This window comes from Ovis canadensis, chromosome 5 (assembly GCF_042477335.2).
Source record: "Ovis canadensis isolate MfBH-ARS-UI-01 breed Bighorn chromosome 5, ARS-UI_OviCan_v2, whole genome shotgun sequence".
Taxonomy (NCBI): Eukaryota; Metazoa; Chordata; class Mammalia; order Artiodactyla; family Bovidae; genus Ovis; species Ovis canadensis.
Window position 1 is genome coordinate 21,340,821 of NC_091249.1, and position 27,826 is coordinate 21,368,646.

A 27,826-nucleotide genomic window follows, 5' to 3' on the forward strand; every position below is an offset into this window, starting at 1 on the left:
AATAATATTTTCTAGGAAATAAAATTCATTTTGCCAGAGGGTATAAAATTGAAGTTGCCTCTAGTCATAACTCAACATCCTCAATTTTGTATAAGCGTGACACATTCTCTTGCCTTGCTGTGTCCTGCCCAGTCACTGTGTCTACTGCTTTATGAGACTGATACACTGTGATTAAATATTACTCATTTCACTCTGATTCTCAAAACAGTCTTTCACCTCTGACTCTCACTGGCTCCACTATGGTCCTCTGAGCCCTGGTGCCTGAGTCTGGCGGCTCTGCAGGGAGAAGCAGGGAGGGACGGGGGTCAGTGATGCATCTCCAGGTTCCAGCTGAGGTCTGAGACAGGGTCGCTGGCCCTGCCGCTGTTTTGCCCTCTGGCTTCAGGGACGTGGTCCACACCTCCCCGCCCATGGAGGCAGGGGCCAAGATGCCGCAGAAAACCAGGGTCCCAGGACTATTTCTCCAGGAGGACCCAGCCCCTGCCTGCTGGGCCCATATCTCCCTCACTGGCTCAAGTTTAGAGCTTTTGTGCAGAACACAGGGAGGGTCAATGGGGTGAGAGGTGGGGGAACCGCTGGCTTTCATCTCCTCTTTCATTTTTAAGAGACGTGAGTGAAATATGGAACTTTGTTCATAAATCAGTGCTACCTCTGTGGGGCCTCAGCCATCTGGGTCTGCGTGCTCAATCACGTCCGACTCTTTGCCACTCCATGCACTGCAGCCCGCCCGGCTCCTCTATCCACAAAATTCTCCAGGCAGGAATGCTGGAGTGGGTTGCCGTTTCCTCCTTCAGGGGATCTTCCAGACCCAGGGATCGAACCCAGGCCTCTTGCATCTCCTGCATTAGCATGTGGGTTCTTTACCACTGCGCCACCTGGGAAGCCCCACTCAAACAAATACATATACATGAATATTCACAACAGCATTTTCACAGTAGCCAGAAAGTGGAAACAAACCAAATACCCATTGATGGGTGAAAGGTAAACAAAACGTGGTCCATCATACGGGGAAATATTGCTCAGCCATAAAAATGAATGAAGCCTGATACAAGACACAGTGTGGATGAACCTCAAATTCATCACCCAGAGCGAAAGAAGCCAGATACAGAAAGTCACAGAGTGCATAATTCCATTTATATGAAGTGTCCAGAAGAGGCAAATTCATCAAGACAGGAAGCAGCCTAGTGGCTCCAGGGGCTGAGGGAGGGGTTACGAGAAGGGACTGCTCATGAGAACAGGGTTCCCTTTTGGGGTGATGAAAATGGTCTACAATTAGATACTGCTGGCGGTTGCACAATTTTGTAAATGCACAAAGTGCCCCTGAATTGTTTGTTCACTTTAAGATGGTTCGTTTCATGTCATGTGAATTTCAGCTCACTTACCAAAAAAAAGAAAAAGATTTTTTAGCTGTGTGGCAGTGTCCTGGGGCTGGTTTCTGGTAGGGGGAGTGTTTAAAATTTCAAATGGTGAAGCCTTGTGCTATGATCTGATTTTCTTGGCTGAGGACGGGATGTGCCCCTGCTCATTAGGCAGTCAATTCGCCATAGGAAGATCTGCTTGTAGAGCTGGGCGAGGTGGTCCCACCCTGCTGTAATGAAATGCCTGCATGCTTTAGCTCTGCCTGCCTGCTGGACCTTGCGCTACACATGCCCCCCTCCAACAACCAGCTCCCAGTCCCCTCACAGAATCCTCCTAAGGGCCACTGTGAGCCCATTTTCCAGATGATGGGTTGAGGCTAAGATTCCCTTGGTCACCCAGACAGATGGCAAGCAGCCGAGTCCCGGTTGTTCTCAGGTCCAGCTGGCTCCAGCACTGTGTGCTTGGTACACCTCCGCAGCCCTCACTTTCGGATCTAGGGTCCCTCCCTCCCCCAGGCGGCGCTGCGGCGGGGGCTGCAATGTGACCACATGCCTCCACACACACCCACTCACGTGGCTGGACTCCTGCTGCCCTGGGTCTTCTGGGAAGCCGTGCCAGGTGCAACCTGTTTCTCTTGGAAGGGAGCAGAGCCAGAAGTGGGATGGGAAATGCTCTCAGCATCTGATTGCAGGCGGGGTGGGGGATGGGCTCTGCGGGAACTGCTTGGGGGAGCAGCTGGGAACATTCTGAGCTTCGAGGGAGGAGGGCCAGGGCAGCCCCTGCTGGGTGAACACCAGGCACAACACTCCTGCTCTCCAACCTCAGTTTTCTGCCATGAAATGGGCTTTATGAGAGCTACTGCCTCTCAGAGCAAATCTGAAGGATTACTGTGGCTTAGTTGCTAGTTCGTGTCCGACTCTTTACAACCTCATGGACTATAGCCCGCCAGGCTCCTCTGTCCGTAGCATTTCCCAGCAAGAATTTTGGATCCTCTTCTCCAGGGGATCTTCTTGATCCTGAGATCAAACCCATGTCTCCTGCATTGGCAGGTGGATTCTTTACCACTGAGCCACCTGGGAAGCCCAGTGTGAGGGATGAATGAGACAACTAGGGGTTCAGGCAAGGGGGAGCCCTGCGTGGCAGGTGAAAGTTGGGACAGGGAGGACTGTTTGGATCCTAGATGGGACAAGCGAGAGACACTCTGGGCTTCAGATGGTAAAGAATCTGCCTGAGATGCAGGAGACCTGGGTTCAATCTCTGGGTCAGGAAGATCCCCTAGAGAAGGGAATGGCAACCCACTCCAGTATTCTTGCCTGGAGAATCCCACGGACAGAGGAACCTGGTGGGCTACAGTCCATGGGGTCGCAAAGAGCCGCACACCACTGAGCAATTAACACTTTCCCCGGGGGTCTATGGTTAAAACTGCACTTCCACTGCAGGGGCCAGGGGTTCGATCTCTGGTCAGAGGAAGTTCCGCATGCCTCACGGTGCAGCCAAAAAGAAAAAAATAGCAAACAGTATGTTTTGGCAGTTCCTCAAAAAATTGAAAATAGCATTGCAACAGATGAATTGATAAACCCAATGTGGCATATATGTTTGATGAGCTATTATTCAGCCTTTAAAAGGAAGGAAATCCTGACACCTGCTGCAGGTGGAATGAACCGGGAGGCTGTTACACTGAGTGGAAGAAGCCGGTCGTGGAAGGACAGATACCGTGTGATCCCACTTATGTGAGAGCCCGAAGGTAGTCACGTTCGTAGAGACGGAAGTCAGATGGGAGTTGCCAGGGAAGGAGGGAAATGAGGGGGGTTAGCATTTAATGGGTACAGAGTTTCAGTTTTGCAAGACAAAACATTCTGGAGATGGACAGTGGCGATGGTTGCACAACAGTGTGAATGTACTTAATGTCGTGACCTGTGCTCTTTAAAATGGCTAAGACGGCAGGACAGCCCTGGGGGTCCAGTGGCTGGCTGTGCTCCCCATGCAGAGGCCCGGGCTCGGGCCCTGGTCAGGGAACTCGATCTCACGCGCCGCAACCAGGAGCTCCCACGCTCCTAAACCAGACGATTCTGCATGCCACCACGAAAATCGGAAATGCCACATGCCGCAACGAAAACCTGGCAAGCCGAACAAATAAATGTGCATGGCGCGTGCGTGTGTGCGTGCGCTGGTCACTCAATAGTGTCCGACTCTGCGGCCTCACGGAACGTAACTCCTCTGTGCATGGAGTTTTCCAGTCAAGAATACCAGAGTGGGTTGCGATGCCCTCCTTCAGAGGAATCTTCCCAACCCAGGAATCGAACCCTCATCTCTTGCATCTCCTGCGTTGGCAGGTGGATTCTTTACCACTAGTGCCACCTGGAAAATTTTTACAAATTGGCTAAGCTGGAGAATTGTACGTGTCTTATCACGATTTTAAGAAAGAAGGAAAGAGCCCAATGATCCCTCCTGTTGGGGCTGCTCTGGGCTCAGACTGCACTAGAGGAAGTTACCAGGTTTGTCTCTCTGAGTAGAAGACCCCCAAACCATCTGCCTGCCAAGCTCCAGCTCATCCTACAAAGCCCAGCTCAAATGCCCCTTCCTCCAGGCAGCCCTCTCAGATCTCCCAAGGAGATCCTGCTTTGCCATTGGGCCTCCCAGCTCTTCCCTTCTTCTGGCTCATCCCTGACCTCTCTGAGATGGGGTGTGTGTGTTTGGCTAGTCAAGGGATGAGGCAGAACTGATGAGGAGTTGGGGAGGGAATCCTGCTTTGAGGATAGGAGAGTACAGGGCAACAGCACGGGAGAGGCTCGGGAACCAAGACCATTTGTTCAGTAGGCGTTGGCCGCCCCCCCACACCTGCCCTGTGCCCTGAGGAGCTCCCACTGTGGGGGACAGAGCAGGACACAGCGTGTGGTCAGGATTGGGCTGGGGCTGAGCGGCAGGGGGGGCCCTTTGCCTCAGTGACTCCAGCACCTGGCCTGGCCCTGCCAGGGGGAGCTGGAGGCCCTGGCCGGGAGAGAGGGGGGCAGAAAGCATTGTCCCTTAAGGGCTGGGTTGGAGAGGGTGAATGCGTGCCCGTGTCCTGCAGGTGTGAGCTGAGTGTGTGTCCTTCTGTGTGTCTGTGTGCAGGTGTGTCTGTGTCTGCCGTGTGTATAACTGCTTTGCATGTGTCTCTGGGTGTGTGCGCATGTGTGTGTGTGTGTGCACATGCACACGTGCTTATGTGGCAATTTTGAGGAAGTGCCTCCCCCGCTCAGAGGTGCTTGCTGCCCAGAGACTGTGGGAAGCCTCTCCACGCCGTCATCACCCCCACACCCTCCGCATCCCACAGTCCCGTGTCGCCAGGCCCTCTTGGCTCTCGGGCCGCACTCCAAATCCGCCCTCTCCTCTCCATCACCCAGCACCTCTGGCCTCCCCACCTCCCTCCTGCCTGGGTTCACTGCTCTCCCATCAGCCACCAGGGGAAAACCTCAACCTCTCTGGGGCTCCCCATCCCCTTCTCCGGGGGCTCCTGGTCTTTGTCCTCCCTACCACACCCAGCCTCGGCCTCTGCCCTGAGTTCCCCGGGGATGTCTCCCCACCCCCTGCCAGGCTGAGGCGTCCCTGCCCTCACACAGCCCCCCACATGCTGTGAGCATGGAGATAACTGTTGTCCCTGCCCCCTACCTCAAGCTCTCCAGAGTAGAGGTTTTTTGGTCTGGTACAGTTGCCTCTCTGCATCGAGAATGAGGTCTGGTACACAGCAGGTGCTCAATAAATGCCCAAATGAATGAATGAGTGTGGGAGGAGGGGCAGGAGAGGTCAGAGGAGCCAGATCCAGTAGGTATGCACCTGAGGGCCTAGGCGAGGGACCGATGCCGAGAAGCTATCTGAACACCTAAGGGGGACCACGCGTGGTCTTAGAAGCATCACTTTGCTGTGGGTTGGACAAGAGGCAAGTGCCAGGTATGGGAGGCTGTGTCAGGAGCGTGGCTCGTCCGGTGGAGATGGTGGAGATGCAGGGGCTTAGGCTAGGTGGGGATGGGAGGTGAGGGGAGGAGCGGGAGAGCTGAGATTAGGGAGGTGAAAAGGGCAGGGCAGTCAGTGATACACGCTCCTCACGTTCCCGCTTGTGCCTTGAGTTGGCTGGGCAACTGCTCACTCAGGCCGAGGAGGCAAAGTAGAATGAGTCCTCCTGGGGATCCCTTGACTCTGTGGCCACTTCCTGCGAGGAGGGAGGACCTGGAGACTTTGTTTCCAGATCAAGCTGAGATAGAGGATCCCCTGAGGGAATGGAGAAGAAACACAGGTAGACAAAACACAGAAGGAGATGGTGGCCTGGAAGCCAAGGACAGAGGCCCCCCAGCCTTCAAAAATGTGGGTGTGGTCTGCACTCCTGTACTTCCCAGAGGGGAGCTTGGCATAGAATCCAGCAGGCAGGGACTTCCCTGGTGGTCCAATGGCTGAGACTCTGGGCTCCCAGTGCAGGGAGCCTGGGTTTGATCCCTGGTCAGGGAACTCGATCCCACATGCCACAGCTAGAGATTGTGCATGCCGCAGTGAAGATCAAAGGTCCCGTGTGTCTCAGCTAAGGCCCGGAGCAGCCAGATAAGGAAGTATATTAAAAAAAAAAATCTGGTGGGCACAGAGCCCCAGTGCAGTGGAGTTGGAACATGCATGAACCACAGCCCCACCTGCAGGCATGAAATGGAAAAGACCGGTCCCTAAGTGCTGGTGAAGACGCGGAGCAGATGGGACTCTCACTCACTGCTGTGGGAGGTAAAATGGTCCAGCCACTTTGCAAGACGGTGTGGCAGTGTCCACGGAGCATAGGTCTCCCCCTCTTCTATAACCGAGACGTCACACCCTTGAGTATTTACCCACAAGAAATGAAGACGTGCAGCAGCTACAAGACCTGGGCACACGTGCTCGGAGCAGCTCAACACAAACCAAACGCCCAGTGACCGGGGTGAGCCAACGAACCGCGGAGTTGTTGATATCCCACAGTTGTGCTGTGGGATAGTATACCGCAAAGAAAAAGGGTAGGGGGAGGTGGGTGAGTCTTGAATTCATGATGATGAGCAAAAGTGGACAGATCCCAAACAGGACACATGGTATGAGTCTGTGCATCTGAGGTTCAAGAACAGGCAAAATGAACCAATGGTGTTGGCCAACAGGATAGTTCCTTCTGGGAGATACTGCTCAGGGGATGGAGGGCTGTTATGTGTTGATTTGAACATCCACAGAGTGAAAAATGCATCAGCCCGCACACCTCAGATCTGAGTATTTGGCACGAATTTCTGTGTATCTCTCAATCCAAAGGTAAATATATACAGCCATTAAAAACTCAGATGGTAAAGAAACTGCCTGCAATGCAGGAGACCCGGTTTCGATCCCTGGGTCAGGGAGATCCCCTGGAGGAGGAAACGGCAACCCACTCCAGTATTCTTGCCTGGAGAATTCCATGGACACAGGAGCCTGGCAGGCTGTAGTCCCTGGGGTCGCAAAGAGTCAGACATGACTAAGCACACACAGGCAAAAACAATTTGAACAGCACCTGACATACATGAGATTTGCTGGGGTAAGGAGGCTGGGCAGTGACTACTGAAAAGAACCTGCTGGAAATTTCCAAGCATGGTATTCCCAGTTTGGCCAAGAGCCATGACCTTTTAGTCTTATAAAAAGAAACCAATTAAATGCCTCAAAAAAACATGGAATTACCTTATGATCCAGAAGTTCCAGTCCTAGGTACATAACCTAAAGAACTGAAGGCAAGGATGCGAATAGATATTTTCACACCCACGTGTGAAAGGGCCTGAGGGCGGAGGGCGGGAGTGACTGCTCACGGGGACGGGTTTCCACTTGGGGTGGAGAAAGTTCTGGGATCCGACAGAGTCTGTGGTTGCACAAAGTTGTTTGCCTCTCACTCTTTGTTTCCTCTAGGTCCTTGTTGGCTGTGTTAGTGTCCTTCCTCATCGCTTATGAGATTCTTTATTTTAAGGGCTATTTTGTCTGATACGAGAATTGCTATCCAGGCTCTTTTGAGCTCCGTTTGCAAGGAATATCTTTTTCCATCCTCTCACTTTCAGTCTGGATGGATCTCTGGTCTGAAGCTCCTGTCTCCTGTAGACAGCATATATATGCGTCTTATTTTTCAGCCAGTCTGTGTCTTTTGGTTGAAGTGTTTAACCCATTTACATTTAAAGTAATTATTGATATATGTGTTCCTATTGGCATTTTCTTAATTGCTTTGGATTTATTTCTGTAGGTTTTTTCCCCTCCCTTATGTTTTCTGCCTACAGGAGTCCCTTCAGCATTTGTTGTAAAGCTGGCTTGGTGGTGGTGAATTCTCTTAACTTTTGCTTGTCTGTAAAGCTTTTCATTTCTCCATCAGTTCTGAATGAAGTCCTTGCCAGGCAGAGTAATCCTGGTTGCAGATTTTTCCCTTTCAGCACTTTGAATATATCCTGCCATTCCCTTCTGGCCTGCAGAGACTCTGCTGAAAGATCAGCTGTTAATTGCACAGGGTTTTCCTTTTATGTTACTTGTTTCTGCATAGTATTGTGGATGCACGAGATGCCATGGGATCACCCACGTCAAAAGGGTTGTGTGAGTGGCGACAGGGCATGTGGATTTCACCTCGGCTGAAAAAACAGCACTGCCTGCCAACGCAGGAGACTCAGATTCAGCCCCTGGGTAGGGAAGATCCCCTGCATGAGGAAACGGCAACCCGCCCCAGTATTCTTGCTTGGAAAATGCCATGGACAGAGGAGCTTGGTGGGCTACAGTCCATGGGGTCGCAAAGAGTCAGACATGACTGAGCACACAGCACACACACACACCGTGAATTGGCAACACCAAGGTCTTACACCTTCTCAAAGGACCTTGGCCCCTAGGAAAGGGCACCGAGTCATTCCTACTTGGTGGGCAACAACCTAGAACTCGCTTTCTTCTAACAAAATGGCATATAGAAGCTCCATGTAGTCATGGACACAGGCCCAGAGAGGGTCGGGAGTCTGCTTGAGGTCACACAGCAAGGCTCGGCTTTGGACTGGGGCTCCCAGGTGAGCTTGAATGAGGCACAGACCCAGTTCCCCATCTGTTGAATGGCTGGAAGGAAGCGGGTGAGGGGTACCCTGCCCACTCTCCCCCAGGAGCCCCCCATCCCCCCAGGGGGCAGCAATGGGTGTAGGGGACATGTGCAGTCCTGGTGCCCTGGGGATTGCTCCAGCCTGTCTTTGGGCCTCAGTTTCCCCATGTGTACAGCAGGGCTGCGAGGTTCAGGCAGGTACTGGGCCACCTACATGAGCTAAGTTCCCCTGAGTTTGGGAGAGTCAGCCTGAGCCCTTGGTGGCCCTGACTTGATCCTTCTAGCCAGGACAGGCTGCTCAGTGGGTATCACAGGCACTACCTGAGATCAGAGTCCCCAGCGACTCTGCCCATCCTCCATCCATCAGGGGCTGAGAGGGCATAACCAGGCAATCAGGGAGCAGTCAGAACCTGAGACCTTTCTGCTGCTGCTGCTGCTGCTAAGTCGCTTTAGTCGTATCCGACTCTGTGCGACCCCATAGACGGCAGCCCACCAGGCTCCGCCATCCCTGGGATTCTCCAGGCAAGAATCCTGGAGGAAATGGGTTGCCATTTCCTTCTCCAATGCATGAAAGTAAAAAGTGAAAGTGAAGTCACTCAGTCCTTAGCGACCCCATGGGCTGCACCCTACCAGGCTCCTCCGCCCATGGGATTTGCCAGGCAAGAGTACTGGAGTGGGTTGCCACTGCCCTCTCTGCCTGGGACGTACCCAAGCCTCAGTTTCTACGTCTGTCCTGCTCAGGCTGAATGAGAATCCCCCATACAGGATAACAGGTGTTTGGGGGCAGCTCTGTGCTCAGAGAGGGCCTGATCCTTCCCATCCCCAGGGCCTTCCCATTCCCATTCCCATCGCCCACCTTTCTCTGTGGCCTTGGACCTGCCCTATTCAAAGGTACCCAAGCATTTACTTATGACCTGTGGGTGCCTCCTGGTGGTCACGACTGGCAGAGCTTTGTGGGCGTGTCCACAGGCTTGAAACAGCTCAGCACTGCCCTGGACCCTGAGGACACAGCAAGGATAAACCAGACAGGGGATCCTTCCCTTCAGGGGGCTTCTAGGCAGACTGGGGACACAGGAAATGTGGAACAAAGAACTACTGTTGCAGGAACAAGCTGGCGTGGCTGGGGGAAGTTGAGATTTGAGTTAAGCTGTGTCAGGAAAGAGGCGGCCGAGAGACGGGTACGCAAGGCAGAGGGACTAGCGAGCTCACGGGCTCCGAGGTGGAGACAAACCTGAGGCAGGGATGCGGGGATGGGGAGAGCACAAGGGAGGAGGGCAAGAGTGGGCATCTAGACGGAATGGGGCCGGACACTCAGGCCGAGAGGGACGGTCTCACTCTGAGGGCACTGGGGAGCCAAGGCAGGATTGGCAAGGGCGGGTCATTATCTCAATTACAGTCTTTACTGAGAGTGATCTCAGGGGCCTTCCCTGGTGGTGCAGTGGATAAGAATCCGCCGGCCAAAGCAGAGGATGTGGGTTCAAGCCCTGGTCTGGGAAGATTCCACATGTCAAGGAGGAATGTAGCCCCTGAGCCACAGCTACCGAGCCTGCTCTCTGCCTTTCTCGCAACTACAGAAAACCTGTGAGCAGCAACGAAGACCCAGCACAACCAAAAGTAAATTTTTTTTTTTTAAAGAGTGATCCTAGGCTTGTCACAAAATCACTGGTGATAGTTTAACATGTATGCATCACTGAGCAGAAGAAATAAAACTTGACAAGTGCAGTCGAGGTTCATGGTCCCCAGCTCAGCCCTGGACACTCCTCTCCCTGCCCCAGACGGTGCTGTTGTCTAGAATTTGGAGTTAGTCTTTCTCTTGTGTGTGTTAGTCGCTCAGTCGTGTCTGACTCTTTGCGACCCCATGGACTGTAGTCTGCCATATTCCTCTGTCCATGGGATTTCCCAGGCAAGAATGCTGAAGTAGGTTGCCATTCCCATTCCATTCCCTTCTCCAGGGGCTCTTCCTGACCCAGGGACCCAACCTGGGTCTCCCGAATTGCAGGCAGGTTCTTTACCATCTGAGCCAAGGAAGCCCCAGTCTCTCCCTTGTATGATTTTGCATTTTATTATATACTATGTGGCTGTAAGGGCCTCCCAGGTGGTACTGGAGCTGAAGAATCCGCCTGCCAGCGCAGGAGACGTGGGTTCGATCCCTGGGTCGGGAAGATCCCCTGGAGGAGGGCATGGCAACGCACTCCAGTATTCTGGCCTGCAGAATCCCATGGACAGAAGAGCCTGGCGGGCTACAGTCCACGGGGTCGCAGAGAGTCGACTGAGCACGTGAACCAGTGAACCATGTGGCTAGCAATGCTGTAGTGCTGCTTTACGTGATTTTAAACTTTGTATGAATGGGCGGGGGGCGGGGACACATCCTCCTGCGGTTTGCTCATTTCATCAACAAGGTGGATAGATTTCCAGCTGTTAGTATTTTCCGTTGGTTTTCAAGCTTGGAAAAACCGAGGTGCAGCACGTGTACACCAAGTGTTTAAAGTGCACGTCTTCAGTGCACGTGAGCTGCCTGCCCGTAAGCGGCGCCCAGGTGACTATGTGGAAATGCATCTCCCATCATTCCAGAAGGTTCCGTCCGGTCAGTGGCCTCCTGGCCCCAGCGGCTGCTGCCTCTGCGTGTGGGCTGGTTCTGTGATGCTGTGGGTGAGCTCCTGTGGCTTTGCGTTCCTGCAACTCTTCCAGCGTGTGGCGCATCCACCCTTGCGCTTCTAGTCTGAAGCTGTCGTGTGCCAGGCTGCTGTGAACTTTGGAGCCCCTGTCTTTTGCACGCTCACTTGTCTGGGGTGAGTGCCCAGGGGTGGAATGGCAGAATCCCAGGCTGGGCAAATGGTCAACTTTGGTAAGACTACTGGGCGGAGCTGAGAGGTGTTTTAGCATTCCCAGCCCTGGGCCGTTCACTGAGTGAGCAGAATATTCGCGTGGATGAATTGACAACTGTTCTGCCATCATCCCACTGGTTCCCATTTAATTGTTTTCCACTGTTAGCTCTTACAGAGCCGTGGTGAGTGTTCTTGGACCGTTTGTGCTTATGTGAGGGGTATGGGGGGCCTGAGATGGAGTTTGGGCCTGGGCCAGGGGAAAACAATGGCATCATTACTTTAAGTTAATTAAAATTAATGAAAATTCGGGCTTCCCAGATGGCTCAGTGGTAAAGAATCAGCTTGCCAAGCAGGAGATGCAGGTTATATCCCTGGGTCAGGACAATACCCTGGAGGAGGAAATGGCAACCTGCTCCAGTATTCTTGCCTGAAAAATCCCACGGACAGAGGAGCCTCGAGGGCTATAGTGCATGTGGTCGCGAAGAGTCAGACATCACTGCACTCAGCGACTGAGCATGCAATTAAAATTCAGCATTTCTGAGCCAGGGCTACGAAATCTCAAAGGGCTTGTTGGGGTATTGATTCCTGGCCCTTCCCTGCTGTGAGCTCTTGCCAGAGAAGGCCATTAACGCAACTTTCCTTCTGTGCCTCAAGAAGCAAAGAACCTCCGAGGACCTCCAAGATGAGCACTCTCTGATGTGCGTGTTTGGATGCTCAGTCGTGTCTGACTCTGTGACCCCATGGACTGCAGCTCGCCAGGCTCCCCTGTCCATGGGATTCTCCAGGCAAGAATCCTGGAGTGGGTTGCCGTGCCCTCCTCCAGGGGGCTTCCTGACCCAGGGATGGAACCCACATCTCTTATGTCTCCTGCGCTGGCAGGTGGATTCTTTACCACTAGCGCCACCTGGGAAGCACTTTCTCACGCTTGATGGTGAATGGGGCTCCTTTGTGAAGGGGAAGTAGCTTCTGACTACTCCTACACCTGTTCCTGTTATAAATGTCTGTTGTATCTAAGTATTCCTTTCCCAAATTTACTGATGTGGTTCAGTTTGGTGGTGGCATGAGTTATGTGGCTCAATTAGATTCTGTGGAAAGATATTTTCCTAAGAGTTAACCCTGCTTAGTCATGTTGTAATACTGACCGCCGCTCAATTCTGATTGCTAATATTCTATTTGCAAGCTCTAAACTAAGGCTCGTCTACAGTTGCCTTTTTTGCTATCTTTAACTTGTTTTGAGTGTTCAAGTGCTGGCTCCTTCAAAGAATGATTGGGGAGCTTCCCACCATTTTGGTTGCCTGGAATTAGAGTCATCTGATTTTAATACATTAAATTGGGGGGATTATAATATTGTACTTGTAACGTTCCTTTAAAAATGTACAATTTAACAGAATTATGAGGCAGACAGCTGTGTCACCACCACCCACTTGAGAAATAGAATATGGTGTTGTATGAAAGGAAAGAAGGTTAGCACTCTTTAACAAGGATGGAAGAGGCCCTTGGGCCTGACAACATCCATACCGTTAAGGCATTGCCTCCTACTTCCTGGCATTTACCCACTGTTTTCATTGGACCTGATTAAACTTAAAAGTTTTTGCACAGCAAAGGAAACCATAAACAAGATGAAAAGACAACCCCCAGAATGGGAGAAAATAATTGCAAGTGAAGCAACTGACATAGGATTAATCTCCAAAATATATATAAGCAGCTCATGCAGCTCAATATCAGAAAAACAAACAACCCAGTCAAAAGGTGGGTAGAAGATCTAAACAGATTTTTCTCCAAAGATGACATACAGATGGCTAATAAACACACGAAAAAATGCTCAGCACCACTTATTAGAGAAATGCAAATCAAAACCACAATAAGGTGTCACCTCACACCAGTCAGAATAGCCATCATCAAAAAATCTATAAACAATATGTGCTGGAGAGGATGTGGGGAAAAGGGAACCCTCTTGCACTGTTGGTGGGAATGTAAACTGATACAGCCACTATGAAGAATAGTATGAGATTTCTTTAAAAACTAAAAATAAAATGACCACATGATCCAACAATCCCACAACTGAGCAAAGTCCAAGAAAACCATCACTGAAAACGACACATGCCCAGTGTTCACTGCAGCACCGTTTACTGCAGCCAGGACGGGAAGTGACCTAGCTGTCTGTCTCCAGATGGATGGATAAAGAATTGGTGGTGCATATACATGATGGAATATTACTCAGCCATGAAAAGGAAGGCATTTGAGTCAGCCTGAGTGAGGTGGATGAACCCAGAGCCTGTTATTACAGAGTGAAGTCAGTCAGAAAGAGGAAAAACAAAAATCCTATATTAATGCATAGATATGGAATCTAGAAAAAATAGTACTGATGAACCCATTTGCAGGGTAGAAATAGAGACTCAGATATAGAGAAGAGATTATGGACACAGAGAGGGCAGGAGAGGGTGGGACAAATTGAGAGAGTAGCGCTGAAATATATATACATTACTATATGTAAAATAGAAAGCTAATGGGAAGCTGCTGTATAACACAGAGAGCTCCACCCGGGGCTCTGTGACAACCTGGAGGTGTGGAAGGTGGGAGGGAGGTTCAAGAGGCAGGGGACATATGTATACCTATGGCTGATTCATGCTGATGTACAGCAGAAATCAACACAACTTGTAAAGCAATTATCCTGCAATCAAAAATAAATTAAAAAGGAAACAGAATACGGCCAGCATCCCAACCCACACCCTCTGGTCCTTCTCCTCTCCTCCCCGCTCCCCCAGGTAGCTGTGCTCTGACTTGATCTTCATCCCACTCTTTAGGGGTTTCCCCTTACCCTAGAAACATCCCTGAAGAATATAGTTCAGGTTAAGCCTGTTTTTAAACTTCATCCCAAAGGAATCACACTGTCTATGTTGCTTTGTGTCTGAATCACTGCTCACTGAGTAGGTCTTGAGTGAGTGAGTGAAGTCGCTCAGTCGTGTCCAACTCTTTGCGACCCCATGGACTGTAGCCCACCAGGCTCCTCCCTCCATGGGATTCTCCAGGCAAGAGTACTGGGGTGGGTTGCCATTTCCTTCCCCAGGGGATCTTCCCGACCCAGGGATCGAACCCAGGTCTCCTGCATTCCAGGCAGACGCTTTAACCTCTGAGCCACCAGCGAAGCCCAAGTAGGTCTTAGTGCCCAGCTAAGAAAGCCATCCCATCTTATTCTCTTTCAAGCTTCCTCTTCTTGGCCCTTTGATCTTCTATGTACATTTAGTCAATTTTTGGATGCACTGGGCTTTCTCCAGTTGCTGCAAGTGGGGGCTCCTCACTAGCTGCATAAGTGGGAGCTTCTCATAGCAGTGACTTCCTCGTTGTGGAGCACGGGCTTTACAGTGTGTGGGCTTCAGTACTTGTGGCCCGTGGGCTTGGTTGCTCCAAGGCAGGAGGAATCTTCCCAGACCAGGGATTGAACCCATGTCCCCTGCACTGGCAGGTGGATTCTTGTCCACTGGACCACCGGAGAAGTCCTTCTATGTCCGTTTCCGAATTCGTTTGCCAAGTATCACGGAAAGCTGACTGAGATTTTATTGGGAAACGCATTTAATCTATAATTCAACTTGAGGAGTGTATTAGTTTCTTATTGCTCTGGTAACAAATTACCAGCTTCAAACAACACAGATGGGTGAACATAACAGTTCTGGAGGTCAGACGTCTAAAATGGGTCTTACCAGGCTAACAAGCAAGGTTATTAGCAGCAAAGTATCTTTTCTGGGGTCTCTAGAGGAGAATATGTCTCCTCAGTGTTTCTAGCTTCTAGAGGCTGCCTGTGTCCTTGGCCCCTTGACCCCTTTCTCCATCTTCAAAGCCCGGCCACACTAGGCAGAGTCCTTCTCACACTGCCACTTTCTTCCACACTTAAGGACTATAATTATGTTGGGCTCACCTAGGTTATTCAAGGCAATCTCTCTACTGAGGTCAGCTGATTAGCAATCAAGCCCATTGGCAAACTTAACTCCCCTCTGCCATATAACTTAACATATTCATAGATTTGATGGATTAGAACGTGGGCATCGAGTCGGGGCGGGGGAAGCACTCTTCTGCCTTCCACAAGAAGTGTTGCCGTTGCTGTTTAGTCGGTAAGTTGAGCCCACTCTTTGAGAACCCACAAGGGTGTTGGTGTGTTTGATATTTCGACTCTATACTTAGGGTATATCCAACCATGTGTGTGTGTCAGTCACTCAGTCGTGTCCGACTCTCGGCGACCCCATGGACTGTGGCACACCAGGCTCCTCTGTCCATGGAATTCTCCTTGCAAGAATACTGGAGTGGGTTGCCATTCCCTCCTCCAGGAGGTTCTAATGACCTGCGCGAAGTCCCCATGCAGATCTTGGATGGTTCTTTCAATTTAACCCTAGGGGCTTCATTTTTCACTGTTGCTTAGTTGCTGCAGTCCATGGGGTCGCTGAGTCGGACACGACTGAGCGACTTCACTTTCACTTTAGCTGTAGTTTGCTTCGTGCCTGTGCTCACTCGTGTCGGACTCTGTGACCCCAGGGACTGCAGCCCACCAGGCTTCTCTGTCCGTGACATTTCCTAGGCAAGAGTACTGGAGTGGGTTGCCATTTCCTCCTCCAGGGGATCTTTCCGACCAGGGATCGAACCCGCGTCTCCTGTGTCTCTAGGTGGGTTCTTTACCACTGAGCCACCCGGGAAGCCCTGTAGTTTGCTTAAGGGTTGTTTATTCATTTAAATCATGATGTTTAATTTTATCAAATACTTTACCTGCACCTACCTACTGAAATGATCACATAGGCTTTCCTCCCTTACTTTTTTTTAAGACAGTGGATGGATTTTCCAGTATGAAGCCAACTTTGCCTTCCCAGGACTTAACCTGAATTTAGTCAAAACGCTATGCCCTTTCTATACAATGCCAACTCTATGCCTGCCCCCAAGCCCCTGGAATTTCATTTAGGATTTCCACATGTCTATGGTCACATCTAATCTCACTAACAGAGATTATAATTTTCTTGTCTTATATTGCTTCAGGGACATGCTAGTCTCATAACATGAGTGTTTTGTATTTATTTATTCTTTGGGGGAGTTTGTGAAATTCTTGTTTTTTTTTCCTTGAATGCTTGGTAGAACTTTCCCAATAAAGTCATATGGATTTGGAGTTCTGACTAGCTTAGTTTCTTTAGTAGTTATAGGACTATTTAGATTTTAATTTCTTTTGAGCTCCAGGAATTCATCCAAGGTATCTAAAATGTTCAAGTTTGCTTGCATAAAGTTGTTCATCGTCTCTCTTTATCCAGTGCTCTTCTTGCCCGTATGGCTTAATTCAGGAGGATCAGAAAAACATACCTCCCCAGTGTGGAGGAAGTCTGAGCCGGGCACACAACTTGGTGGGCAGAACGTGGACTGGGTGTCTTTGTGAAGTGGTACATGCCTGCGCTTGTCTTTTTAATAGTTTTAAGCTGTAATAATGCTTCTCCCCCATTCCCAATAATAGCCTTAGTGCCTTTATCGTGCTCAAAATTTCCGGAAGATCTTCAATTTTAAATAGCCAACTTGTCTTGTTGATTCTCTTTATTGAAAGCTTTCTATTTCCCTCATATCTGTTCTTTGTTATTTCCTTTCTCTGCTCGTAGGTTTATTTTACTCTTTTTCTAACTTTTTGAGATGGATGCTAAGCTCATTCTTTTCAGTCTTTCTTTTATATTTTATATACAGTGGGCTTCCCAGGTGGCTCAGTGGTAAAGAATCTGCCTGCCAGTGCAGGAGACGTGGGTTCAATCTCTGGGTCGGGAAGATCCCTGGAGAAGGAAGAGGCACCCATTCCAGTATTCCTGCCTGGGAAGTCCCATGGACAGAGGAGCCTGGCAGGCTACAGCCCATGAGGTTGCAAAGTCTTCCTTTTCCATTTTATACATAATGTCATAGTATACGGGGATCCCAGGTGGCACTGGTAGTGAAGCACCTGCCTGCCAGTGCAGGAGACGTAAGAGACGCCCTTCAATCCCTGGGTTGGGAAGATCCTCCCTGGAGGAGGGCACGGCAACCCACTCCAGTATTCTTGCCTGGAGAATCCCATGGGCAGGGGAGCCTGGCAGGCTACAGTCCATAGGGTCACAAAAAGCTGGACACGACTGAGGTGACTTAGCGTGCAGCATGCATTATGCTACATATGTGCAACATACATGACATAAACATGTATTGTAACGTCTAGTATTTCTAAACGTAAGGCCACACAAATTTCCTTCAAAGTGTTGGTTTAGCTGCATTGCAGGAGTTTTGAAATGCAGTATTTTCATTACTTTTCAGTTCAAAATCCGTAATTTTCCTAGAACTCCTTCCTCGATCAATGGATTATTTAGAACTGGTTCCCAAAGAATGGAGATTTTTCTCATTACTGTTTTTAAAACTGATTCCTGACTAAGCAGCATTTGGCCAAGGGACTATTTCCTTCAGTCTTGCTTTAAAACACAGTGCGTGCTTCAAAGGAAACTGTATTCTGTAGTTGCTGAATACTATGTTCCACAAATACAGGTCCATTAGTTAAAATTCATTACACCGTTCAAATATTCTCTTTACTTCTTTGGGTTTACTTGTTCTATCAGTTGCTGAGAGAGATGAATTTAAATTGCTCATTTTTACTGTGGACTTAACTATCCTTGTAGTTGTGTCAATTTCTGCTTTATGTATTTTGAGACCATGTTATTAGGGTCACACAAATTTTAAAAACTTTTATATTCCTAACGAAGTAAATCTTTTATTATTTTTATTATGATGTCCCTCTTTATCTCCAACAATGATTTTGCCTTAAAGCATATGTTGTCTAATATTAACTTAATTCCAGCTTTCTTTTGGTATTTCTATGGTTATTTTCCCCATCCTGTTATTTTTAAATTGTCTGCATCTTAACGGTTTTGATGCATCTCTTATAAATAACATAGAGTTGGAATTTTAAGAAATCCAGCGTGACAAACTGACCTTTAGCTGGAATATTTAGCCTGTCTACATTTAATGGAGGAACTGATCTGACACGTAAATCTAGGTTTAAATTTACTGTATTGTTTTGTTTGCTGTTTCTTCCCCTTAAGTTGTGTGTGTGTATGTGTGTGTGTGTTGGGGGGGGGGGTTTAAAAAAATCATTGCTTTCCCTTGGAACATTTGGAAATTGCAATTATTTTATTATTTTAGTGATTCCCTTAGCAAATATAGTGTGCTGTGCTTAGGTTCACAGTCGAGTCCGACTCTTCGCAACCCCATGGACTGTGGCCCCCCAGGCTCCTCTGCCCATGGGATTCTCCAGGCAAGAACACTGGAGTGGATCGCCATTTCCTCCTCCAGGGGATCTTCCCAACCCAGGGGTTTAGGTCTCCCACATTACAGGTGGATTCTTTACCAGCTGAGCCACAGGGGAGCCCTTAGAGACAATAATGCATGCTTAAAAAATGCAGATTCCATCCATGCTTTTCACTGTACTCTGTCAATCATGTACTGGGAAACTTTAACTCCATTTACTTCTTCAGGACGTGTGTTTTTTTCTTGTGTGTATGTTAATTCTATCATTTTTCTTAACTTCAGGAAACACTGTTTTACGCAACCTAGGTTTACGTTTTCAAACATACTTTATTCCTTACTCCTTCTTGCGTCTGGACCTGCCATTACTTTCCTCTTGCCTGAAGTAATATAATTTAATATTTTCTTTACTGTGAGTTGGCTGCTGGCAAACTAATGGGTTTTGCCTGAAAAAGGTTTTATTCCAACCTCAGTCTTGAAATGTTTTTGCTGGGTGGGCAGAGTTCTTTCAGCACACTGAGAATGCCACTTTGCTTTCATCTGGCTTCCTTTGTTGCTGATGTAAAGTAAGCTGTTTACCTCACTGCCACGCTTTTGAACTTAATATTTTTTCCCCTGACTGCTTTAAAGGTTCTAATTTTTCTGTAAACATTTTACTGAAATGTTATATACAGAAGAGTGAGTAAATCATAAGTTGTTGATGCATTTTCAAAAGTAAGACCATTTTTGTAATCTGTATCCAGATTAAAAAAAATTCACTAATATTTTCTAATTTCCATTACATTTTCTTCTTCGACACATGGTAATTTAGAAGAGTTCTTTAAAAGCTAATTATATTTGGAAAGTAAAAAAAAAATTCATTTGTTGTTAATTCTAACTCAATTCTCTTGAGAATTTCTTGGAGAATGCAGACTCTAAGAATTCTTAGAAATTTGTGAAAACCTTTTCAGGGTCTGTCACACTTTTTTTTTTTTTGCCTGAGGTCTGTTTGGTCTGCTATCAATATAACTGCATGAGATTTATCTTGGTATGTTAGCATCTTTCTACTTTTAACTGTGTGGTGTACTTATGTTTTAAGTGTGTATTTGACAAATGGGCTTCCCAGCTGGCGCTAGTGGTAAAGAACCCACATAAAGAGACATGGGTTTGATCCCTGGGTCGGGAAGATCCCCTGGAGGAGAAAATGACAACTGACTCCAGTATCCTTGCCTGGAGAATCCCATGGACAGAGGAGACCAGCGGGCTATAGTCCGTGGCGGTCACAGAGTCGGACATGACTGAAGTGACTCAGCACGTCTTTCATAAACAGGGTGGAGCTGGATTTGGGATTTTAGCTCAGCCTCTCTAACAGCATCTTAAACGAGCAGGCTTCATCTTCTACATATTTGTGTAGGACTCCTAACGCGTGGATTTATTTTTACAATCTACTTTAGTTTCTATGGCACAAAATGAAAAGTCGTAGTGCAGTTTTTCTTTTTGGCTATGCTGCGTGGCATGTGGGATCTTAGTTCCCTGACCAGGGATCAAACCCGTGCCCCCTGCATTCCTGCATCGTAAGTGTGGAATCTTGACCACTGGACCACCAGGGAACTCTCATGTGGTGCAGTTCTAAGTGCTGTTTATCATTAAAAGATTCTTAGGATACTTGCATTTATTCTGATTTTCCCATACTTCTCTCTCCTGTTGGTTTGTTAAAATTTTCTTTAAATCCTTTCCCAACCACTGGTTTGGGAGTTATACATGGATACATGGCTTTTTTAGACTTTAGTCCATCTTCCTCCCAAACAGCATAAAGCCACTGATGCCAACCACCTATCTATCTCCTCTATTTTGCAGGATGCTGTGCAGAATTTTAGTTGTACCTTAGATTATTACTCAGACATTACTTGTTCAATATTATGACTGCTTTATATATAGTCAATGATAGTTTAGATATTCCCAATGGCTTCCGAATTTTTTCAGCTTTCCTCGTCTCTTTCCTTCCTCGTGCACTGAATCTCCTTTTTAAAAATAATTTTATAGACCTTTGGCTGTGCCGGGTCTTCGCTGCTGCGAGAGGGTTTTTCTCCAGTTTCGGAGAGTGGAGGCTACTCTTCGTTGCAGTAAGCAGGCTTCTTGCTGCGGCGGCTTTTCTCGTTGCGAAGCATGGGCTCGACAGCACACCCACTTCAGTGGTTGCTGTTCCGGAGCTCTGGAGCACAGGCTCAACAGCTGTGGTGCTCCGCAGCATGTGGGATCTTCCCAGATCAGAGATCGAACCTGCATCTCCTGCAACGGCAAGCGGGTTCTTTACTACCGAGCCTCCAGGGGAGCCTTTGAATCTCCCTGATGTACACACGTTGTTGAGGGTCTGTTACTGCTGAACGTTTCGTTTTGTTCTTTTGCAGCTTAGCCGGGCACAGAATTGGTCATCTTCTCTGAGCAATCTGAGCGTTGTTGCCATCGTGAAGCCAGCTCTCAGCCTGTTTTTGTCTTCTTTTTTTGTGTTCTGTGTTTTTAACCTTCTTTGCATTGCTTTTATATGCTTCACTAAGTGTCTGATGATTTGTGTTTTGACTGTGATGTTTTTTAGTTATAGACTTAGGTTTATTGATCCTGATTTGGGCTCACTGGTTTCCTGAATCTGAGAATTTAAAGATTTTCACTCATCTGGGGAAATTCTGGCCACTGTCTCTTTGTACGCTGTGGCTCCCCAGGGTCTCCTGGAGGGGGCCGCCAGGGCTTGCTGCAGATGCGGGCATGGCAGTGAGGGGTGGGGCATCAGGGTGCCCTATAAGGGCTTTGGCCTGAGCCCTGGGCCAGGGCAGCGTTCTTTCTGCCATGTGGTGGATGATCAAGACTCCACTTGGGTTGGTGCCCAATAGACCTCCAAGGCGGGGCTGGGTGATACGGGAGAGGGAAAGGGAGACACAGCCCCTGCAGGCAGCAGGGGGCAGGCCTGTGACTGCAGTGGGCAGACAAGCTGCCTTCTGCCCACGGCCCTGCCGAGACCCCCCTGTGGAGGGGGCGCCAGGCCGCGGTCCTCAGACTCCAGGGCACGTATGAATCACATGCAGAGCCTGTTAGCCGGTCTCCTGGCCCCACCTCCAGAGACTGCCACGGCGGGTAAAGGAGGGCGCCTGTGAGCCTGCACGTGCGGGGGGCGCTGATGCTGCTGGCAGCAGGACCACACTCTTGAGGAAGCCCACTGGGCTGCGGAGGGGAGCAGGCTGCTGGTCCGAGGGCCGAGGGCTGTGACGGTCATCTCAGATGGGATGGAAACGTTTGCCCGTGAGCCCTCCCCTCTGCAGCCCCTCTGGGAGGCCCCTGGGCAATGGCTCTGCTTGCTCATTGCCTGGTCCCGTCTTCCCCAGGGGACATAGGGGCCCCAGGGACTGGTGCCCCACTCAGGTTGGTGTGCGCCTACCCCTCTCCTGGGCACCCAGGAGTCAGCACAACGCTGTACCAGACGGAAGGCATGTTTAACCGATGGAGTTTAATGTACTCATGGCACAAACATGGACAGGGTTGGGGGCGGCGGTGTCCAAGCACAGATGGGGATGGCCTGGGACCCCCACCCTCTGAGGCTGGGGGCCCGCGCTGGACCCCTCTTCCCCTGGCGGGACAAACACTGATGTGGCTGAGTGACAGCATCATGTGGCACGGGCTGGCCCTGAGAAGGCGTCTCTATTCAAAGCTCCAGACCAGGAGCCTCTAGTCGAAACGCCAGGTGCTGGGAGGGCGAACCGGTGTCAGCCTCACTGGGGAGGAGGGCGAGGAAGGGGAAGCCTGTCCTCGCTAAGTGCTGCCTGAGAGCTTCAGGACGGGGGAGGGAGGCACAGACAGCGAGGATCACATACACAGCGACGGCCGGAGACAAAATCTAGGAATGCTCGATAAACCCACGGCATCCAACAGAGTGGCAGCACGAGGGCAGCCCTGCCAGCCTGGCCAGAGCGCGGCCCGGGCGGTGCTTCCCACTCTTTCTGTGACCGGGAGCGGAACAGCACAGAAGGCTGTATTTGACCTCTGGAGGGAAAGATGCCTTTCCTTCTCCCTAAACTGACTCAGGGACTGAGAGACAAGACCTCTTGAAGATGAGCCTCTTCTGGGAAAAGGGGACTTGGGAGGTGAGAGTGGCGGCGGCAGAGCAGGTGCACCTGGGAGGAGGGGCTCCTGGGTGGAGCCTGGAGGGGCGCCAGGGTCCAAGGGAGCCCCTCCCTCCAGCAGGCTGGGCAGGCGCTTCCACCGGGAGCCTCCGGGCTGGGAGGGTGGGCCACCATGGCTGCTCACTGGGTCCGGAGCTGGTAATCTACAAAGAGGGAGGGGGGCGTCCATTGTCTGCTCTGACCCTGGAGGAGGGGCCGCCCCACCTGCCCTGACCCTGAGGTTGCTCCCTGAGCACCACCCTGGGGACAGAGGCACGCCCACCAGGGGCCTTTTCAGCAATCCCCCCCTGCCCCTAGGGCGGGTCGCACGCACCTCCGTTCTGAGTGATGTAGCGAACCCACGGTAAGGCCTGGTAGCCACTCTTCTCGATGATCTTCAGGTAACGCACCTGCGGCACAGGCATCAGGGCCCTAAGCATGCACACGCGGCCCCACTCCTGGCTGCCCACCCAGCCACTCCTCCTGGGGCTGGGCTGAGACCAAGAGGGCGAGGGAGAGGGCGAAGCACCTTAGTCTATTTCACACTCAGGCCGGGGGAGGGTGGAGATGCTTCTAGAAGGTGCGGCAAGAGCCAGATGTGCACTCGCAGGCACGACCCTCTAGCAGATTCTTAGAGAAGGGGTCAATCCCAGGGTTTTCTGCCCCATACAGGGCTTCCGTGGAGGTGCCAGGAAAATGGACCCCACAGCGGCAAGTGTGTGGACATTAGTTTTGGGGGCTGAATGCATCTCTGAGCCTGGAGCACAGGTCAGGTGTGAGCAGACCACTGCAGGCCTCTTTCCATCAGGGCCAGGCTGCCCACGGAGATGGGCAGGGCGCCCACGGAGACGGGCAGGGCGGCCACGGAGACGGGCAGGGCGCCCACGGAGACGGGCAGGGCGCCCACGGAGACGGGCAGGGCGCCCACGGAGATGGGCAGGGCTGGGGAGCAGCTTGGAGTGCTGGGACGAGTCAGCTAGCACCCTTCGCTAACTGGCTGCACTCGTGTCTGTCACCTTCAACCCTCTGAGCCTGGACTGGTGCCTGGCCCCTGAGAGGCCCCGCTGGGCCTGTCCATGTCTGCCCCAGGGCCCCGGCTGCCCTGGTTGCACGTGCCTGGATGCCAGAGGTAGTGAAGTAGGGGATCTCGAACTTGACGCTGATCGGGGGCTTGCCCTCCTTGTCCTCTGCCTCCACGCTGGGCAGGCCAAAGTGGGCCCGCATCAGATACTCCTTGCCGCCCTGCGGGAGCAGACCACAGAGGAGATGGTCAGGCGGAGGCCCTGGCAGGTCCATCCAACAGCTGCCCCTGGAGAATGCCAGGCTGAGGGCCCGGCCCACAAGTCCCTTCCTGCACGGTCTGTGGCCACCCTGGGCCTCGGCTCCTGCAACACACTCACACTTACCTTATCCTCTAAGCCTCCTGGGCTGCCCACACCAGCCCCGCTAGGGAAAATTCATCCTCTAATTCTGAGGATGAAGAGAAACTGCTACAAGTTCCCAGGCACAGAAGCCTAGTTGCGTCGAGGAAAAGAAGAACACTAGGCCTTGGGGAGGAAGGAGGGAGAGGAAGAGCGAGCGCTGGCACGGGGTGACAGGGCTGCCTGGGACTGACGAGCTGGCCCTAGGTCTCCCCCTGGAAGGGAAAGGCTCTGGCCCTGGAAGCGGACTCCAGAGCTGGGACTTGTAGCAGGGGAAGGAATGGCTGCCCTGCTGGTGCAGTGGTAAAGAATCCACCTGCCAATGCAGGAGATGCTGGTTCGATCCCTGGGTCAGGAAGATCCCCTGGAGAAGGAAATGGCCACCCACTCCAGTATTCTTGCCTGGGAAATCCCATGGACAGGGGAGCTTGGCAGGCTACAGTCCACAGGGTAGCAAAGAATCGGACACGACTGAGCGACTGAACTCTCAGCCATGAGGGGTCAGGAGTCCTGGCCTGGTTGTCCCAGTGCCTGGTGAGTAACACAGAACTGCAGAGAGCAGTAGGAAATGCAGCTCTCATCACACCAGGACACGGAGGGTTTTGATCCTCAGGCCTTTGGAAACAGGAGTCACTGCTGACCAGGGCTGCCTCTGCACGGCCTCGGCAGAGCAGCGCAGAGCTCTGCCTCTCCAGTGCTGTGCTCACCCTCCCCTTTCAGGGATGAAGTGAGAGGTCAGGATCTGCTCATCAGTGCAGGCGTGTGGACTCTGCCTGACTTGGTGCTGTGTGCTCAGTGAAGATTCTGGGACAACAAGGGGAGAATAATGCAGCCTCAGCAATAGACAAAGCAGGGCTTCCCTGGTGGCTCAATGGTAAAGAGTCTGCTTGCCAACGCAGGAGACACAGAATCGATCCCTGATCTGGGAAGATCCCACAGGCTGTGGAGCAACTAAGCCCATGCTCCACAACTGAGGAACCTGTGCTGTGCAGCCTAGGAACCGCAGGTACTGAGCCCACGCACCCCAGAGCCTGTGCTCCATGGCGAGAGGAGCCGCTGTGTGGGGAGACCGAGCACAACTGGAGAGTGGGCCCCACTCCTGTTTACCGAAACCAGAGAGAAGTCCACGCTGCAGTGAAGACCAGCACAGCCCAGATTAATAAAATTATAGTCAAAACAGACAAACAGGCAGCAAAGGAAGAAAACCAGCTCCATCAGTCTTTGCATGAAACAGTAACCAGACCAAAACCCTAAGCTTCAGAAAAACCAAGTGGAAAATGAAAGCAAAAGAATGCGTAGAGGTAGGCCCTCCCCGGTGGGTGGCAGAAGTCTGCAAGCCTACCTTGTGTCAATCAGGTCCATGTAAATGGGTTTAATTTCCTCTATTAATGAGACTTGGAGACTGGCTCACAGACCAAAACCCAACTCTACACTGTAAAAGCAGAGTCAGAAAGATGAAACCAGTAGCGAGAAAGGGTGAAGGCATGCCGGCCAAAGTCAAACAAAGCAGAGCAGGGCTGCGCTTCCCTGCGGTCCCGTGGTTAAGAATCTGTCGACCAATGCAGGGGGCACAGATCTGATCCCTGTTGGGGAAGGTCTCACATGCCGCAAGGCAACTGAGCCCGTGTGCCACAACCACTGAGCCCACGTTCTACAGCCCGCGAGCTGCAACTCAACTACGGAGGCCTGTGCACCCGAGAGCCTGTGCTTTACAGGACAGAAGCCCCTGCAACGAGAAGCCTACGCACGGCAACTAGAGGGCAGCCTTCGCTCACCATAATTAGAGAAAGCCCATGCATAGCAATGAAGACCCAGTGCAACCAAAAATTTTTTAAAAAAAGATTAAAAAAAAAAAAAAGAGCAGGACTGCTGCCACAGGGGAGAATTAAGGGCAAAGAATTCCAGGTGCAGAGGACAATTTTCACAGCCTGAAAGGCTGCTGTCCTACAAATCCACAGGGAAGACACGAGAGTTATGAGTATCTATGCACCAAGTGACACGGCAGCAACTTCTGTTAAGCAGGCGCTACGAGAGATGAAACAGGAACCAGAGGAGCCAGAGAAGGCAGAGCGACCCAGCTCCCTGTGTGGCTGATGCCGCCACGGCATCATAGCATGCTTGTGCCAAGGTCTCTACCCCAGTTACAGGGGCCTTATCTTCTCAAGTACATATGGGATATTCACAAACTTTGACCTTACATTACAAACAGTGAATACGTCAATAAAGCTTATAAGCAGAATAGCACGAGTAACCTTCTCTGACCTCAATGCACCAAACTCAAAGTGAAGATAAAACGGAAAAGAAAAGGCCCTTAGACCAGAAAACCAGAAACAAAACGAAAAAATACGCATTTGGTTACAGAATTTCTAGATGATAGTGTCAAATATTACGTGCCCGTTCTATGGGGTATATAACTAAGGCAGGCTTCAGCAGAACATCTGTGGCTTAAATATTTATATCAATGCAAATTTTAAAAGAAAATAATAAAAGTTTAAAAACTTGAAAGTCAGGACAAAGGATGAAGAAATTAAAGACTTATAAAACTGGAAAATATGACAAACAAACTAAAAAGTGAATCTGGAAAAAAAATAGACAAACCGCTAGGTAACCGTATCAAGGAAAAGAAGTAACAAAAATGCCAAACAAGGTATAACAAGGGAGAAGTCACTGTCGTAAGAGAAGGGGAAAAAGAGCCCCCTTTCTACAACTCTGTGCAGGCAGATTTGAAAACCTGGTTAGGATGGATAATTTTGTAGGAAAATACAAATTTACCCAAACTGACTCCAACAGAAATAGAAACTCGAAATGGCCTAATTTCCACAGATGAGTTAGAAAGAGTAACAGAGATACAGATGGCCACACACAGCCAAATCTATCAATCCTCTCAAGGCCAGATGATCTCAAGGCCACTTTAAAGCTGTTCTGCAGCACGGAAGAGGGAGACAAAAAAAAAAAACTATGAAACAGGTACAATATTGATACCTGTTGAGACAGAGGTACCAAAAAAAAAGTCAGTCTCAGTCATGAATCTCAATGTAAAAATACTACGTACACTGTTAACCAACAGAGTTAATGGCTCATCAAAGAAGACATATCATGACCAACTGGAGCCTGCCAGAATGCAAGGATGGTTCAAGATCCATCCTGCGTTGATATCTGAACTGACAGACACTGAAGAGGCATTTGGCTAAATTTGTTGCTGTTTTATGCTAAAAACACAGCCAAGTAGAACTGGAATAAATTGCAGCCCAAAGCAGCGAGACACTGAAAAAGGGAAACCCTAGCAGTTCCGGCTGGAGGCAAAGCCAGGAGGTTGCTCTCCACCACCACTTACAGGCATGGAGACAGCAACAGAAGCAGGGAGATGCCAGGAGTCATAAGGTGCCCAAGAATAGGGGAGGAAAAGGGTAACTGCAACTGCCGCAAACATATGAAAGAGTATCTAAGAACCCATGAGAACTGAAAAAAAACCTACCACAATCAAACAGATCACAAGGCGAGAATACTCCAGGGGCGAGGCTGGGAGACAGGCACCAAACTAAGGGAAAGCACTCGCAGCTGCTGCCAAAGGGGAGTGCTCCCCTCGCCCGCACGCAAACGGCTTTTGGAAGCCAGCAAGAGAGCGACCAGACTTGACAGAAAAGTGAGCAACAGGACAGCTACCACAGCTTCCAGAGCAAGAAACACAGGCGGCCCCGAGGCAAAGCGAAAAGGCGCTGCGTCTTTTCCCCACGAGGAATGTGCGGTCCGTGCAGCCTCGTTCCTGCCTTC

General features: G+C 50.3%; 1 protein-coding gene and 1 non-coding gene across 3 annotated transcripts in view; one reads left to right on the forward strand and one right to left on the reverse strand.

Moving 5' to 3' along the window:
• The first annotated feature begins 12,676 nt into the window (after positions 1-12,676).
• Positions 12,677-12,800, forward strand: LOC138441926 (U6atac minor spliceosomal RNA). Its single transcript, XR_011257493.1, has one exon. It is a non-coding gene; the product is annotated as a U6atac minor spliceosomal RNA (small nuclear RNA).
• Positions 12,801-21,962: 9,162 nt separating this feature from the next.
• AP1M1 (adaptor related protein complex 1 subunit mu 1) overlaps positions 21,963-27,826 on the reverse strand; it is a 29,440-nt gene continuing 23,576 nt past the window's right edge. For both annotated transcript variants that reach the window (XM_069589183.1, XM_069589184.1), the window contains exons 10-12: positions 23,751-23,876; positions 22,969-23,044; positions 21,963-22,798 (exon numbers count right to left, since the gene is read on the reverse strand). In XM_069589183.1, coding sequence (XP_069445284.1) covers positions 22,776-22,798; positions 22,969-23,044; positions 23,751-23,876 — 225 coding nt within the window. In that variant the 3' untranslated portion in view covers positions 21,963-22,775. The remainder of the gene's footprint in view (positions 22,799-22,968; positions 23,045-23,750; positions 23,877-27,826) is intronic.